Source organism: Arvicanthis niloticus, chromosome 9 (assembly GCF_011762505.2).
Source record: "Arvicanthis niloticus isolate mArvNil1 chromosome 9, mArvNil1.pat.X, whole genome shotgun sequence".
NCBI classification, from domain to species: domain Eukaryota; kingdom Metazoa; phylum Chordata; class Mammalia; order Rodentia; family Muridae; genus Arvicanthis; species Arvicanthis niloticus.
In genome coordinates this window covers 65,154,219-65,170,227 of record NC_047666.1, presented here as the reverse complement: position 1 = coordinate 65,170,227, position 16,009 = coordinate 65,154,219, and the positions used below count along the sequence as shown (strand labels likewise).

At 49.8% G+C, this 16,009-nt stretch overlaps 1 protein-coding gene and 1 long non-coding RNA gene across 4 annotated transcripts in view; one reads left to right on the top strand and one right to left on the bottom strand.

Annotated features, from left to right (window-relative positions):
• Nucleotides 1–13,760, bottom strand: part of LOC143443544 (uncharacterized) — a 92,257-nt gene extending 78,497 nt beyond the window's left edge. The window contains exons 1-2 of one of the 2 annotated variants that reach the window (XR_013112635.1): nt 13,684–13,760; nt 5,316–12,751 (exon numbers count right to left, since the gene is read on the bottom strand). This is a non-coding gene — a long non-coding RNA (uncharacterized LOC143443544). Of the gene's footprint in view, nt 1–5,315; nt 12,752–13,683 lie in introns of those variants that run through there. The other variant, XR_013112634.1, reaches the window with a different exon arrangement.
• The window catches only part of Prmt8 (protein arginine methyltransferase 8), an 85,533-nt gene continuing 81,601 nt past the window's right edge, over nt 12,078–16,009 (top strand). The window contains exon 1 of one of the 2 annotated variants that reach the window (XM_076940613.1): nt 12,078–12,628. In XM_076940613.1, coding sequence (XP_076796728.1) covers nt 12,554–12,628 — 75 coding nt within the window. In that variant the 5' untranslated portion in view covers nt 12,078–12,553. The remainder of the gene's footprint in view (nt 12,629–16,009) is intronic. The other variant, XM_034512682.2, reaches the window with a different exon arrangement.

Below are 16,009 nucleotides of genomic sequence, written 5' to 3'. Positions count from 1 at the left end.
TCTACCCTCGTCTACTTCTTCCTATAGCTTCCTGCTTTTTCTGACGCTCATTCACCAGGGTACAACTTTGCAGTTGGCAAAAGAATTAGAATTATGTAACCATAATTATATACAAGTATAAGATGATTTTATGGGTTTGGGATCACTTGGGAGCATCTCTGGGAGCACCTCTGGAACCACTCTAAGGTGTAGTCACACCACCCTGTATCTGATGCTTGACGCCCCACCATTAGAGATTGATTCTTTTGTGGAGGCTTCCAAAATGTCTTCATTACGTGTAGACCCGTCAACAGCAGATGGGAGCAGCTCACAGATGGAAAGGAATGTTTCCCCAGGAGTCACTTGTCCTTGGTGGTGATGAGACAGAGAAGCCATGACACATGCAAGAGGATTTTTGGAAATTGTAATAGGAATGATAGTTTCAGATCTTAAGATAAAATGGGTCCCCACTCTAGGATTTTCCACAAATGGGGTCACCTACCACACTGGAAATATAACATATATTGTAATCCAGCTACATTGGAGAAGGGGGATAACCTATATACAACCTGAGCAAACCAGAAGCCCAGAGGGAAAGGACTGGCCACACAGGCAACCAGAGGATGCCCAGGGCTCTATCTCCTACATAATTGAGCCTGAGATTTGATGAGAACTAGGCCTCCCCTCAACCCAAAGCTTCCTTCTCTGTGAATTGCCCTATATGAGCACAATATCAGTTACTTTTCTCAATGACGAAATGCTTGACAAAGTCAGCAAAAGGAAGGGTTTTTAGGGTACAGTCCATCGTGGTGCTGAAGGTATGGCCGGAGGGAGTGTGAAGTAGTGGGTCCCATTGCCTCCATACCCAGGAAGTGGAGAAAGGTGAATGCTAGCTAGCATTTTGTTGGTTCCCTCCTTTGTCTCAGGATCCCAGCCCATAGGAGGATGATACCCACATTCAGGGTAGGTCTTCTCAGTTCAGCCCCTCTAGAAACATCCTCAGACATATCTTGGTGATGCTAAATCCAGTCAAGTTGACAACATAGATGAACCGTTAAAGGCACTTTTGTGTGTGGCTGAAAGAGGGGGCAGTTTGTACTGAGTCTACTGTGTGAGAAGAAGACAGGCGAGACAAAGATGACAAAAGCCACATGTTCTCTTTGTGTGTCTTCTGGACAGTGGCGTTTGCACTTGTTCTGAGGAATGGGTTAGGGGCAGAGATGGGATGAAACAGTTTCTGCAAGAGACTTTATGAGCCTCAGCACATAGGTGGATGCAGGAGCCTCACTGGATATTCTCACTTCCACCACACTCAGCAGCCCCGGGCACAGCCCTCCACCTTCTCATGAGGGTCACTGTCAATGCAGATGGCAGCCGGGCAATCTAAACTTACAGAAGATGACCCGGGGGGGTTCAAGGGTATTGTGAATATGCACAGTGTGGGCTCCTAGAAGCCCCCCAGGAAGACTTTACAGGCACCCCATCAGAAGAGGGATTGAGGGGAGTCCCTGGAGCATTGTTACTTTAGTGCGATACAAGCTGTAGTCATAATGACATCATCAGATCTGTACCTGAGACACTGGATGAAAAAGACCCAGAGGCCCATTGGGTTAAGAGCATGACTCCTCACACAGTCAAATGGGGGCTGTGAGTCTACAGGTCTGGCAAAGTTGGGGGAAGAGCAGTGCCAGGAGTTGTTTCAAGGACCCCACTGCACAACCAGGAGAAGGAAGAGAAAGGGTTCCTCTTTGTCCTCGCTGCTGAGAGACTAAAGGAGAAGGGAGAGGGCAAGGTTTGGAGAATCCTTTAGTCAGAAACTGTGAATAGAATGTTTCAAGGCATTATTCTCGGACCAGGAAGAAAAGTTACAGATACCGAGTGTAGTCTAAGGTGTCTTGCAAAGGCTGATGGTAGATTAGTGAAGAGGGGAAAGGGAGAAGGAGGGGGAGAGGAGAACAAAGAGGGGGATAATGAAGAAATAAGCCAAGCAGCAGGACCATCTTTGCGTGCCAAGAAATGGGCACGCGTGCAATCCCCCCGCCCTGACACCACCACCCTCATTCTTCCACCCTCTTGTCCGGGTGCTGGGTTTTTTACTTCCTTCTTGTGACAAAGACCACAGTTTTCAGGATACATTGGCTACATTCTGGTGTCTTTGGATGTGCATTGTATAAGCTGAATTTTCCTTGGAGGGGAGAAATATATATATATATATATATGCAGTGCCTTCTATACCTGCAAAGATATTATGCAATCTGAGTAACACCCCCAAGAGAAAGAACTTACTAAGCAGATGTGACAGACAGTGCTGAGGGCAGGAATGTAGGTTGATAGGTGTCAGTTAGGTGCAGTTGCTTCGTCTATAGCCATTCCCAAGTTGACAGGGGATGGGGTGGACCTTTTTTTGTTGTTTTTGTTTTTTGCACTTGTCCCTGTGTGCCATACTCCAACAGCAGATGCAGCCTTGCTGATCTGTCACATCCAGCTGTGTGCTGTGTGTCCTCTTCTCATTTATTAGTGATTACAACGAATTTGGTTCTGGGTTATGTGCTTCATAGCGGCTCTAAACAGCAGACTCTACCAGCCCTCTACTCCCTATTGTAGACAGGCATGAGGGTGCTTAGAGGAGGTAGTGATGCGTTCAAGGTCAGAGTTAGTTACACACCAGAGCCCATTTAAGACCAAGCCAGTGTGGCTCCGAAGTCTGTGACCTTCTACCGGTGGCATCATAGGAAACAAACTTGCGTGCAATTCAGTCCCCTCAAAGAATGTGACCTGGCCCTTTAGCTCAAGTCTCTCCTCTCAGCCACCTGCCCTTGTCATGCTCAATGAGAGTAAGGATGGTGCTTGCAGCTTAGACTGTCAAGAGGATCTTGGGGTAGGGGGGAAGTGATTGGGGGACATGCTTCATAGAGTTCTTTCCACCCCCACCTCACCCCCGACACACACACACACACACACACACACACACACACACACACACGGAGAATCCTAGCCACAGAAGACCGCTTAGATCTACCTGAACAATGTCCATCCTAGGGGAAGACGGTCCTTGGCTATGGTGAACCGCGGTTATACTTGGATTCCATGGATACAGGTAAGTCCAAGAAACAAGATGTTCTTCTACTGGGTGATTTTGTGGTGTCCTCAAATTGTTGCCTCATTTCTACCATGGAATAACTTGAACCATTCATAACCAGCCTGGGAGTGCTGGTTGAGAGCTTAGCACAGATAGTAAGCCATATCTGTTTCTCTTGCAAGGAGGGCGGGCTACAGGGAGATTGCTTCCAAAAGGGAAGTCACAGAGCACCTCACCTGCCACCAGATGGCTGCTACTGGGAGCATCTTTGATGACCTTCATTGTGTATACCGGGCAATACAGATGCCTAGATGAGTTTTGATGTCAAGAATGATTGGCAGGTTAAAAAAAAAAACCAAAACAAACGACTTTTATTTTTATGTACTTGAAGCAGGTTAATCTGTAGATTACTTTGTGTATCAACGTACATCATCAAGAGCTGTTCTTAGGTCCAATAGCCCTTGCTGTAGAGAAATCTGTCAGCTTTCCCACTGAGCTCTACTCTTGACCAGCCACAGGGAAATATAAAGGCTGTGTGGTACTGGCTGCTTGGTTACTGCCACTGACACTGCTCTTAACACAAGAAAAGCCCTTTGACCTCGGGAAAGGCCAAGGCATGGCTCACTGAGGATACATACACACCTTGGTTAATGGGAAATTGGGCCTCCATCAGGAGCCTCTGACCATATTGGAATTGGATTTTCTTTCTGTATTGATTGCTTTTTCTCACAGCTGTAACCAAGTAACTGACGAAAGCAAGGTTTGAGTCTTTGGTGGAGGGGAGTCATGATGGTAGGCAGCTCCGTGGTACTGTGAGCTGTAGCTGGGAAGCCTTTTGTTTGCAGAACATGGGAGAGAGCTCAGATGGGGAGTGGAACCGGTGGATAGACCTCAAGGCCTGCTGTCAGTGACCCACTTTATCAAGGCTCTACTGCCTAAGGTTCCATGATGTCTCCACAAACAGCGCCACCAGCTGGCAAACAAGTGTTAAGACACGGGGTCTTTCAGTGCTCTGACAGCTGGGTGGGAGAAGGGTCTCTAATCTTCATTCCACATTTGTACTACTGGGGTTGACTTGGAGTGTAATATGTGTCTGGTCAGTCCTCGTGATGACTAGAACATATGATAGAGTGGTGATTGCCACCGAAGGCATGAGGTGACAAAGCAGAAATAGAAGTGTAGGCCCTTCTCAGGGAAATCCCTGTTCTAAAGAGATGGAAATGGGTCCTAAGGTACAAGGCAACTTTCCCAGATTCAGCCAGCACACAGGTCTTGCTGTCAGGATAAGCTGCTCTTTCTTTAACCTCCAGAGTAAATATTATCTTCTGGAATCGAAAGTAGGAAGGAAATACCCCTGTCTTGAAACACTGCAATGAGGAACTGTGCTGAGTGCCTGCCTTATCCTGTGAGCTTGCTGTGCCTTGAACCCTCTGAGAGCCAGTGTCTGTCATTTTTCTGTGGCGCACTGATGGCACAGTTGACTCAACTGGCCTAAGCCACAAAACTCTTTTCTCAAAGGCTCTGTTGAATGTCTGCTTCCTCTTAACCATCTTCTATGCCTGACCTCATATTTTGAAGCATAGACTCAAGTGAGTTTTCCTTGTATGGAAAAGTAACAGATGAGTCACATCTGATGTGGCAACCCTAAATCCAGGGAGCATTTCTCCACAGAGGCGTGGAACACAGCTCTCGCAGAGGTAGAAAGTGGTGAAGTTTCTATTAGGTACAAACAGTGGTAGCTGCTACTGATCTAAGCACTGCCTCAATCTCGCCTGGAAGAAAAGGGACCAGGGAGTGGCTGACCGGGTCTGGCTAGCTTTTGACATAGAAGATTAATGCCAATTAAATAGAGTTTGTATTGTTTTTCAGATCACAGAAGGACTTGGAAACATCAAAATCTGTTGTCCAGGAACTGGGAGCACTCAGGGCTCTGGAAAGATGGCCACTAAAGAGCACCACGGGTCTTAGCGGCTCTCTGGAATGTTCTTAGCACTGAAAGGCTCATGTTATGGACATGACCTTTTAGACAGGCTTGTGACTGTGATGTCATGGATCTTCTGCTTCCAGATCCTAATCTCAGTTTTAAATATGTTTTTGCACATGACTTTAGGGCAGATAAGGGAAGGAAGGTGGAGTTTTTGTCTCTTGAGGATTCAGGCTCTACCTCTAGATATTAGCATGGTTAAGATTTGAAAATCTAAACTAAGACAATATTACTTTGGGGAAACCATCACATGAAAATAAAGGCTCCTATTCACATGGTGTAAGAACATTTACTGTACATTTCTCAGACTGACAAGAAACAGTGAACAACCTGGAGTTCAAAAAGGGGCTGTTTTTTAAAAGTGGGGTTCATGCATGCAAGAGCTTTACAGTTTTAAAAAATTAACTTGGCTGTATATGTGTCAACCTGGAAAGGGGCTTGTTTAATAAGACAAACAAGTTTCAAATGATGCGATTGCCATAGCAACAGAGTGCACCACATACACACACACACCCATGTGCATGCATACACACCCATGTATAGTGTATATGCATGTATATACAAGTGTATACACACCATGCATATATGCACACAATGTGTATATGTGCAAACAATGTGCATACATGGACACACATGTGCCCCCACATATTGCATATTGTATAGATTTGCAGGAGTGAAATTCTACACAAGAAAATGTCCATAGTGACACTGAGAGATGGTGAGGGTGGGGGCTTGCCCGCTCCCTTGCCTCCTGTGTTTGCATGTGAAGGCCAGAGGACAACTTCAGGGTTTTCTCAGAAGCCATCACTTTGCTTTTGAGGGATGGGGTCTCTCAGTCTTTGCTGCTTGCCAAGTAGGCTAGGATAGCTGACAGTGAGTCCAAATGGCCTTTTGGGCCTTTACCTCTGCAGTGTGGAATTGCAAGCATGTAACACCATCTCTCTCTCTCTCTCTCTCTCTCTCTCTCTCTCTCTCTCTCTCTCGATCAAGATTCTGAGGATCAGGTTCAGCTTTTCATGCCTACAAGGCAAGCACTTTACTGAGTTATCTCTCCAGTGTGGTGAAGTCTTAAATGAAAATCTAACACAGTTTAGAGGAAAGTGATCATGGTGGCTAAATGGTCCATGAAAACGGGTGAACTTGTTCACGGCTTTATTTGGTTTCAAGGGCTCACTGAGTTTTCAGGCTACCTGAGATCAGTCTTGCATACAGTATATGTTATGATCAAGCAAAACCAGAGTGCATTTGGAGAATCAAGGCTGTAGCACTTCCTAGAATTATATCTTTATAATAGAATGTAGGGCTTACTGCTGTGAACAGACACCATGACCAAGGCAACTCTTATAAGGACAACATTTAACCAGGGCTGGCTTACAGGTTCAGAGGTTCAGTCCATTATCCTCAAGGCAGGAGCATGGCAGTGTCCAGGCAGACATGGTTCAGGAGGAGCAGAGATCTCTACATCTTCATCTAAAGGCTGCTGGGAGAAGACTGGCTTCCAGGCAGCTAAGAGGAGGGTCTTAAAGCCCACTACCACAATGTCACACTTTCTCCAAGACCACACCTACTCCAACAAGGCCACACCTCCTAATAGTGCCACTCCTTGGGTCTAAGATATTGAATCCACCACAGAGGATTATGTCTTTGGTACAGACCTTACAGCTTTTAGGGTCTCCCTGTTCATTGCAACACCTGAGGATAAGCCATTGATCGTAGCTATATTTAACCAGTAAGAACTGATTCACAAGACTCCAGAAGTATCTGAGCCTATCAGAACACAGACCGTACTAGAGTTGGCCATTTGACCAAGTCTTCCCAGATGAGTGTCACCAGGCCAGGCACCCAGCTTTACATCTTTTAGTTCAGAAAGCCTCATGCGTGTATGAACTATAGTCATTTCTGCAAAAGGGTTCTTAAGAAAAATATGCATTGAGCTATCATACAGGGGATGCCGAATGGTTGCCAGCTGGTATTGGTGGTGATGGGGGTACTTGGGTTTACTGTGAAATGCTAAATATCAATGACTTGAGAAGACACGGATGGTTTTAGGAAGTAGAAAAAGCTACTCCTGTTGTGACGGCATGTTGGAAAATTTTGGTGCCTTCACGCCCTTCTGTGTCCCCAAAGAAGTTTAGACTCCATCGTAAACCATTGAGAAAAATGAATATCTTTGGGCCCTTCTCATCCAGAAAGGTAGGTAGGTAACCTGGGTATATGTGGTTTGGAAGTGTTCTATATGCATATTCGTAGGGGCACATGCATGCATGTGTACGGATCTGCATGAATGTCTATGTGTGTGGAGGCTTGAAGTAGATATCAGATGTCTTCCTTGATCGCGCCCCACTTGATTTTTTTGAGACAGGGCTTTGAGGTCAGAGCTTATCAGCTGGCTAGTCTGGCTTGTCAGGGATCCTGCGCTTTCTCTCCACTCTCTCTTCCAGCATTGGGGCTCTAGATGCCTGCCAGTGCTCCCAGCTTGTACATGGGTTCTGGGGATCCAGACTGAGATCTCCATGCTTATACAACAGACACCATACAGGGAGCCATCTCACCAGACTCTAGCATTTTTTCTTTCCCTTTTTATTCTTGCAGTGTTGGTGATTGGAGTCAGGGCCTAGGTATGTCCTGAGCTGTACTCCCCCGAGCAGCTGGACTTTTTAAGAGTGTGAAGCACCAAAGATTTCCCCTGTCAGAGCAAAACTATAACAAAATGCCTCCCAAATATCAAGTTACCAAGCCAAATAGTGCCACATGCAACACAAAATCACAATGACTTAAATCAGATACTGTCAGAGGGAGAAAGAAGTCATAGTCTGGTTGTAATGTCAAAAATGAGAAGGGGAAACACATTTGCTTTGCAGGCCCTGGTGGCACTTCAGCAGGCCCTTCTTTGGAATATGGTTTTTTTTTGTTTGTTTTTTTGTTGTTTTTTTTTTGTTTTTGTTTTTTTTTTTTGTTTGTTTGTTTGTTTTTTAAATGGGGCTTAGGGAGAAAGACCAACAGAGCCTTTTTGTGTAGGAGAACCATCCAGGTGTGTGGTTGCTTGCAAGCTTAGCCAGGTAGCTGGGCTGCTGCAGCCTTGGCTGGATGCCACCTGGCCCAGACAACACTCAGAATGCTCAATGCTGGGTTAGCTGCCACATGCGGTGATGGATAATGGCCGTGGCCTGATTTTTGAGGAGACATGGCCGCAGCACTACAGTGTGCATGCCCTAGCTATGTGCGACGAGGAAAGGGGGATAGCATGGTCTGAACTTACATGCTGGAACAGACCAGAGTTTGCACCTTCATCTTCCTAAGTCTAGGGAAGCTGCACCCTTATGCTGGGTCACTGGATTGGTGGTAGTGGAGAGGTAGCCAAGGAAATGTTTGGTTCTGAGATCCCAGCATAGACTCCCAGGCAGAATTATTGAGTTCCACAATAGGAAGAGTGGGAACATATAGGCCTCCTCTGTTTATGGGTCACCTCTTCAGTGGCATCTCACAACACTAGAGAGCCTTTTCTATGATACCCTTCCTCAAGGGTCTTATTCTAATCCTATATGTCATCCCAGGCACCAACACAACTTTACTCCATAGATCTCAAGAAACAACACTGGTATCAGTGTCACAGAATATACCCACAGTTCCAGCACTATGGAAGCAAAGGAAGGGCCTATCCTGGACCACATAGACCCAAGGGCTGGGAATGTGGCTTAGTGATAGAGTACTAACCTAGCACCTGCCCTGGTTGGAACCCAGCACTGGAGAGAAAGATAAAGGTTTGTGTGCTAGAGGGAAATCTTTCAATAGTGGGGCAGCCCCTATGGGTTGGAAGGGTCTTTTCTCAGAGACCATCTACAGTTCTTGCCCTCAAATATCTGTGGATATTTGTTCTAAACATGGCTCCCCACTAGAATTAAACTCTAAAACTCTTAATGCCCTGATCCACCAAATAACAATCCCCAGAAGAGGAAAACAAAACATTGGTGTGTTCTATCATACAGCCAAGGTTGAGAGCCACTGCTCTGTTCTTTGAGCTGAGTTAACTTCTAGAGTTATATGCGGAATCAGGCTCCCCAGGCTTTTATCTTGACTGCATTCTGAGGGCAATTTTTTGAGCTTTGTCTGTTTCGGGGAATTTTCTCTGTGTTATGTTCATGGAGATGATTTCTCAAAGAGTAGCCAGAAGGACTGCAAGAAAACCTGTGCAGATACAGACTACAGGTGGTGAAAAGCACTCCGTGAGGCTGACCTCAGGCTCCAGGACAAGTTTTAGCAAATGTTCACATAATATTTGTGTTCTTACCACCGGATCAGCCCGGTTCTGAGCACATTATATGTGGCATTCAACACATTCTGTTCTGTTAAGGTCTAGTGCCAGGGAAATAAGCTAATGGATCTTGGGAACCACTTGACCACAGAACACATCAAACGTACGCCATGACAAATGCTGAACCCTTTATCATCCCATGTCTTCCCACTTGCCATTAAACTCTCTCCAGAAGCCTTCCATTCTGTTCTTAGCAGTCAAGGTGAATAAAAATTGAAAACTCATCAGAAGTCTGGTGTGTTCTGTTGCCTTGTTAAATCCAGTTCCTATTATGATCGAGACACGAAAAAGATGCCCAGTGAGGATCATGTGGATTAATTAAGATAATTAAGTTAACTTGATAAGAGAATATTCTGACACTCATGCAAAAGAGACAGAAAGGGACTGGCTTCTAATAGTCCTATTATATGTTTTTCATACATCATGGATTTTCACAACCCTAAGAGGTGGGTGTTCAGGTAATTCTTGTATAGGTATACATGTTTGTGACTGTGTGTGTGTGTGTGTGTGTGTGTGTGTGTGTGCGCGCGTGTGTGCATGCATGTGTGTGGGGGTCCATGTGGGGGCCTGAGCCATCTCTCTACCTCCAGTATCCAGGAATAACAAATCACCCCAAACTCCACCTCTCTACGATTTGTGAATTTGTAATTAGATGGGTGCACAACAGGGACAGAATCTCAGTTCCAAAGGTGTTCTAGGAGGGGCAGAGTGATAGGTCACCATGCTTTCCTCTGGTCACTTCCGCAGAGCAACCCTAGTGGCCTAGATACCTCTGTGCCCCAGGCTGCCTTTGAGTTGGAACAGTAAACTCTTGCTGTAAAAACACAGCTCTCTATGTCCTTTCCCATTCCAACAGGAGCTGTGTCTGTACTTGGGGAGAAGCCAAGCACAGTAAAAGATTTCAACAGAGAACTGAGGAAACACCCCCACTGAGGTTCTCATAGCAACATAATCACGCACAACAGCAGCCTATTTCGGTGGGAGCCTGCTTCAGCTCCCCTCCTCCCCTGTTAGTCACAGAATGGATGAACAAGCAGAAGGAGTGTGGGGTGGGGACAGTGTTGGGTTGAAAGTCGGGAGGCTGGGGAGCTGGTTTCCGAAGGTCCCTCCAGCAGCTTGTCAAGGGACCTCAGACAAATGCTCCTTCCCTTTCATCCTGAGTCCTTACCTTTAAGAGGACTGGCCCAAATGTGTGGGTGGGGATCTTGCTATTCTAGTCTTCTTTGATTGCACAAGTACTAAGTCACTTTTGATCTAGCATCTCAGAGTCTTCTTATCTGAGAGAAGACACGTGTGGGGGCGGGGGGAGAAGGTACTGGAGGGTAAAAGTCACTTTTTAGAGGCACTAATGTCCCCTCCCGTATACACCGTGTGGCAGGATGGCAGGATGGGAGTGAAGAAGGACCAGGTACTGCCAAAGACTCTGCTCATTCATGCCCAACTCGAACTGAATTCAGCTCTGTGGACTGAAAAGGTTGAGGTGAATTTACTCTTGTTCCGGGATTATAAATGCGGTTAACCCAAGCTTCTTGCTGCATTTTCTTTAATCCTTCTCATCTCCATCCTCTTCCTGTTTTTCACCCCTCACCTCTGCTCACAGCATTGTCTCTTCTCTTTGCCTGAGGGTCTTGATCTAACGTAAGTATCACGCTGAGCCGAGCCGGGTTTTGGCCCTTTTCCTCAATGAACCTGGGTTAGTTGAGGACAGTCACTCTTACACTTCCTGGCTATCAAAGGTTATGATCAGACTAAACAGAGCGTTTGGTTTAAATAACTCAACTAAGATGAAGAGGGCAGAATGCTCCCGGCACACTGTGAGGACCCTGACCTTGACCTGTGAGCCAGAAAGCCCGAAGGTTCAGCTTTCCCTGAGATAACCAACTAAAGAGTCCTGAGTGCGGCCCCCCTCCCCCATTGTTCTATCCCCCAATGCCTGACAGATGGCCCGAAAGAGAGAGAGGAAAAAAAGCTCTCAAAGTGAAGACAGGAATGCATTGTATAAAAATTCACACCCCCCGCTGCCGCCCAAACTCCCTTAAAAAAGGATCGAGAGAATCCTAATGGGTACGTGACATCCTCGCAGCTCTCTCCCATAAAAGGGACTTCGGGAGAGGGTGAAGGTGGGGGAGGGGTCGGGGGGGTGTGGGCCCGAGATGGAGGGGGGTTTGCTGACAGGCAAGACAGGGGTAGGGGAGCTAGACCGCGGACCCTCTTATTGATTTGCTCTTGTTTTCCCAAGCCACCTTGGGCGGCCACCTTCACCTCAACCCAGTCCACCTGAGAGGGGTTTGAAGGCCTTCTGGTCTTGGGTCCTGAGAGTGAAGAAAAGCTAGAGAAGGCCTAGAGTTGAAGGAGTTAAGGACGCCCCCCTCCCATCTAGACACCCACCCTTTTCACGCCCCAAATAGTAATCCGAGCAGGAAGGATCCAGGAATCCACGGTGGGTGCGGGGTGCGTAGACACTAGATAACCGTGGCTGAGTCCTGTCCGGTGCTTGCCATCGTTAGGAGGACTTGCAGTGGGTTGAGAACCTCCAGCAGCCTCGCGGACGCCTGCTTCCCGGAGCCTGGCGCGCGGCCCTGCAGCGTGCGCGCAGCCCTAGCCCCCGCGCCAGGTGTGCGCCGCGCCAGGAGCGCAGCGGAGCGCAGGCGGCCCCCAGACCCCGCGGTCCGGGGCACGGGGGCGGGCTGGGGGTCCCCGCCGTCAGCGCCCCACCACCGCTCGCTCCCGCGCACCTCCCACCCCGCCCCCACTCACCCGCTCAGCCCTCGGGAGCGCCGAGCAGGACGCGTGTTGCTTCGCCCAGCGATCGGCAGAAGTTGGGAGAGTTGGCGTCCGCCTCCCGCCTGCCGGACTTCGGAGCCGCTGCCTCCACCGGCGAGCCCGCGGGGCCGCCTCCCTCCCTCCCGCCCAGCCCGGCGCGCAGGGGAGAGGGGCGCGGAGGGGGTCGTGAGCGCGACCAGAACTTGCAAGTGTGCGAAGGGATGCGAGGCAGATGAAGAGCGAGGAAACGTGAACAAAGTGGCGACCGCAGGAGGGACTCCACAGAGCTCGATTGTCGCGGAGGACGCTCCAAGAGAGAGGGGCTGGCTGGGATTTTTTTCCCCCCTCCTCTTGCATTCTTAGGCTCTCTTTTAAAGCCACATCAGCCTTCTCTCGTTCTTTACTATCTCGAATCCCCAAACCCTTGTTGGCTCTTATGGGCATGAAACACTCCTCCCGCTGCCTGCTCCTCCGGAGGAAAATGGCGGAGAACGCAGTCGAAAGCACCGAGGTAAGGAGGCGACCGGGCCGGGGTTTTCGGCGACCCTGCCTCCCACCGGGACCCCTGTGTGCCGCCGCTGGTTGCTGCCACCACCACCGCTGTGGTGCCAAACTTTCCCCATCCCGCTTGTCCCTGCCGAGAGAGAGAGAGAGAGAGAGAGAGAGAGAGAGAGAGAGAGAGAGAGAGAAGTGTAGGAGTGTGTGTGGGGGGCGACGGTGCACGTCTCAGCTCCTTTCCCCCTTGAAAATATAAGAGTCGCTTTCAGCCCCATCACCCTCTCCTGCCACCCGCTGCTCCCTTCCTGTTCCCCCAAGTCCCAAACCTTGGGCAGCCCCGCTCCCCTGCCCCTGTGCACTAGATTCCGATAGTGATCCGGAATCCCAGCTTTACGCAGAGCTGGAATGGGTTATATTAGGGCCAGGTCTGCTCCCCGCAGTGCATCGACTCTCTCCCACCGCTGTCTGGGCTTTACCCTTCAAGCTCCAGGCGGTCCCCAAGCTACGGGTCCCTGCAACACCGCGGAGAGCTCTCGGCCTCCGGGGGCCGACCTGGTGGCAGTACTAAGCACCTGCACCTGACCTCCCCCGCAGTCCCCAGTCCACAGCGGGGCCGGACCGGAGGTCTGCAGTCCAAGGGTGCTGAAGGCGCCGCGGGAGAGCGGAACCCTGGGAGGGCGCACAGACCGCGGCCCCATTCAGCACCAGGGACAGCGCCCGCGCCTGCCGCAGCCGAGCCTGCACAGGCGGAGGGGGTTGCGCGCCGGGGGCTGCAGCGCGAAACGGGTCTGCGGCCACTTGTCCCGCAGCAGCTTTTAAGGAGGCCACTCTAGCTCTGCAAATGATACTCTTGCCCTCCGTCTTCGGCAGCCCTTACGGTTGCCCCATATCTGCCCTTTCTCTACTCCGGAGTTGGCCCTAAGCTGCAGAGAGCCGAGCGGGTCTTTGCGTCCCGAGCAAGTGTGTTCTTTCGCCTGGCTCTGACCCGGCTGTCATCACAATGGCTTGTGTTCCTTGGCTCTGGGCACCTGTAGTCATGGAGGGGATCGGCGTGGGCAGCCCCCTTACCTTCACAGAGGAACTGTGCGCCGAGGTGGGGGCGGAGTGGGGGGTGTGTGATCATCCCTTATTCGGTGGCAGGAAAAAGACACAGAGCAAACTCCAGGGCTCTATTAATAGCCCAGTGTCTGGTGGGGCTGCCGTACATTTCACATACGGTAACCCATATGCAGCGTGGGGCGGGGATGGGGGTGTGGCGCGGAGATTGTCCAGGCCTTGCGGGAAAGCAAAAACAACGTGAAGACCCTTCCCGGCCTTCTTTCCTAGAGGTCATAACTCACCCCCACCCCCACCCCACCGTATAGGCAGCAAAGCCAAAGAACCCCTATTCCTTGGACACTAGAGGCAGCATGCTTCTGGCAACAAACATGATCCGGGGCTTGAAGACGCCGGGCATAGAGCAGCTAATGTCTTCTCCTTGAGTTAGGGCAAAGCCATCCTCTTCCCCACCCCAACCTGAGAGCAGAGTCTTTGAAACCGAGTAATAGCACCAGACGCTCAGCATTCCCCTCCCCCTCCGCCCTCCGATCGCCCACCCGCGGAACAGGTTTCTAAAAATAGCTCGAGTCTCAAGGCCGCGCACTGGTGAAGTGTTGGGCCAGCCAGCTAGCTCCTAGCAGTCCCTGCAGCCCGGTAGCTATAGCTCTTCCCTGCTGTTTCCCTATCCCACCTCATCTGGTCTTGAAAAAAAATAAATAAATAAAAATAAGAAAGTTTTCATGGGTTCTGGTTCACCATCATCTGGGGCTGGCGCGTAGGGTCTAGTGCTGACCCGTGCCACGTTCCGCAGTGTGCAGTGGCGGCTGCGGCTCTCTCCACCTCGGTGAGGGTTAAAGGCGTCCGGAGCAGGCAGAGCGACGCGCGACAGGCTATTTTTACTTGCTTCCCCCGCTGCTCTGCGCTCCCCCTTCTCAGCAGTCGCACATGCCAGCTCTGCTCAAGGCATCAATGAAAACAGCAGTAAAGGCGGCGGTGGCAGGGGCGGGGGGGGGGGACGACGGGGGTGGAGAGAGAGAGAGAGAGAGAGAGAGAGAGAGAGAGAGAGAGAGAGAGAGAGAGAGAGAGAGAGAGGGGGCAAAGACCCAGCTGGGTCCCCTTAGACGACAATGAATCAAAGCGGGACAGAGGAGATTCGGTTCTCAGCAACTTCCTTGGAGAAAGGATGGAACACAGACTTGGTCAAACGTGCCCAATGAGGCATACAGGCCTTGTGACTACTGCTTGGTTTTCCTCCAGGAACGGGCTGTTTTTGGAATAAGCTAGGAGCAAAGCAGTGCTTCCAAAGTGGGGTACTGAGGGGGCTGCATTGCTTGCACATCGTAGGAGTGGCAGGAGAACGCTTGTGGATTCGTGGAGTGTGTGTGGGGGGGGGGAGGGGGGCAGGGAGGATGACAAAGGTTTCTGTCTAGTCTCTAGCAGGCACTCACTCTGTACCTGGAAAAAGTAGGTTTCTAAGACCCCAGTGGCCTGGCATTTGCCCTCAAAGAACTCACAAACTAGTGAACACAGTTGTGGCTGTAGAGCCCGGTTGCATCTTTCCTCGCTTCTTGGGAGGTGTTAGCACACTCCTTGTGTCCTGTGCTTATACTAAGGATGTGAGAGAAGCAATGGTTAGTATTTGTTTCTCATTTTCTTTGAGACCACAGAGTAGCCTGAGGTGAGGCAGTGGCTACAGCCAGCTGCTGGGTTAAGTCGGGCTTGGGATAAGGATTGCCCTAAGTTTCAATTCATTGCTCTTTGCTATTTCTAGCAAGATGCCATGTGTGAATGGGAGTGGATGGGAGTAGGAGGAGAGATTACTTTGGAAGGGAAAGGCAGTGGGGAGGGAGGGAGGCAGAGAGGATGGCAGTCATCAGTCAGGGGGAGGGAGGTCTTGGTGGTGCTGGTGGTGGTGGTGGTGAGGCTGGAGTATTGAGGTTGAGGACGTGACTCTATATACTGTGACCACTCTCTCCAGACCTGAAACAAGGTGAGAAGCCAGGGCCCAGAGCCTCCAGTGTGAGGCTTTGTGTCTAAAGCTGGACCTGAGTGTACCTTCAACACCTTTGATTTTGGTTTCTTAAGCTTGTTCGCCCAAGCTAATTCTGCTTGTGGCATACAATTTGTGTGTGGTGTAGGAAAACACCAGAGCATGTCCCTGACCTCACTTCCTGCTTTCTCTTCCACCTCTGAATCTCCCAGGGCCACTTTTGTTTTTTCTTTTGAGAGAGGGTCTCCTGTACCCCCAGGCAAGTCTTGAGCTCTCAAGGAAGACCTTGAACTCCTGAGCCTTCTGCCTCTGCTTTCTGAGTGATAGGCAGGAGACACCACTGCATTGGGATTTACACAGTGCAGG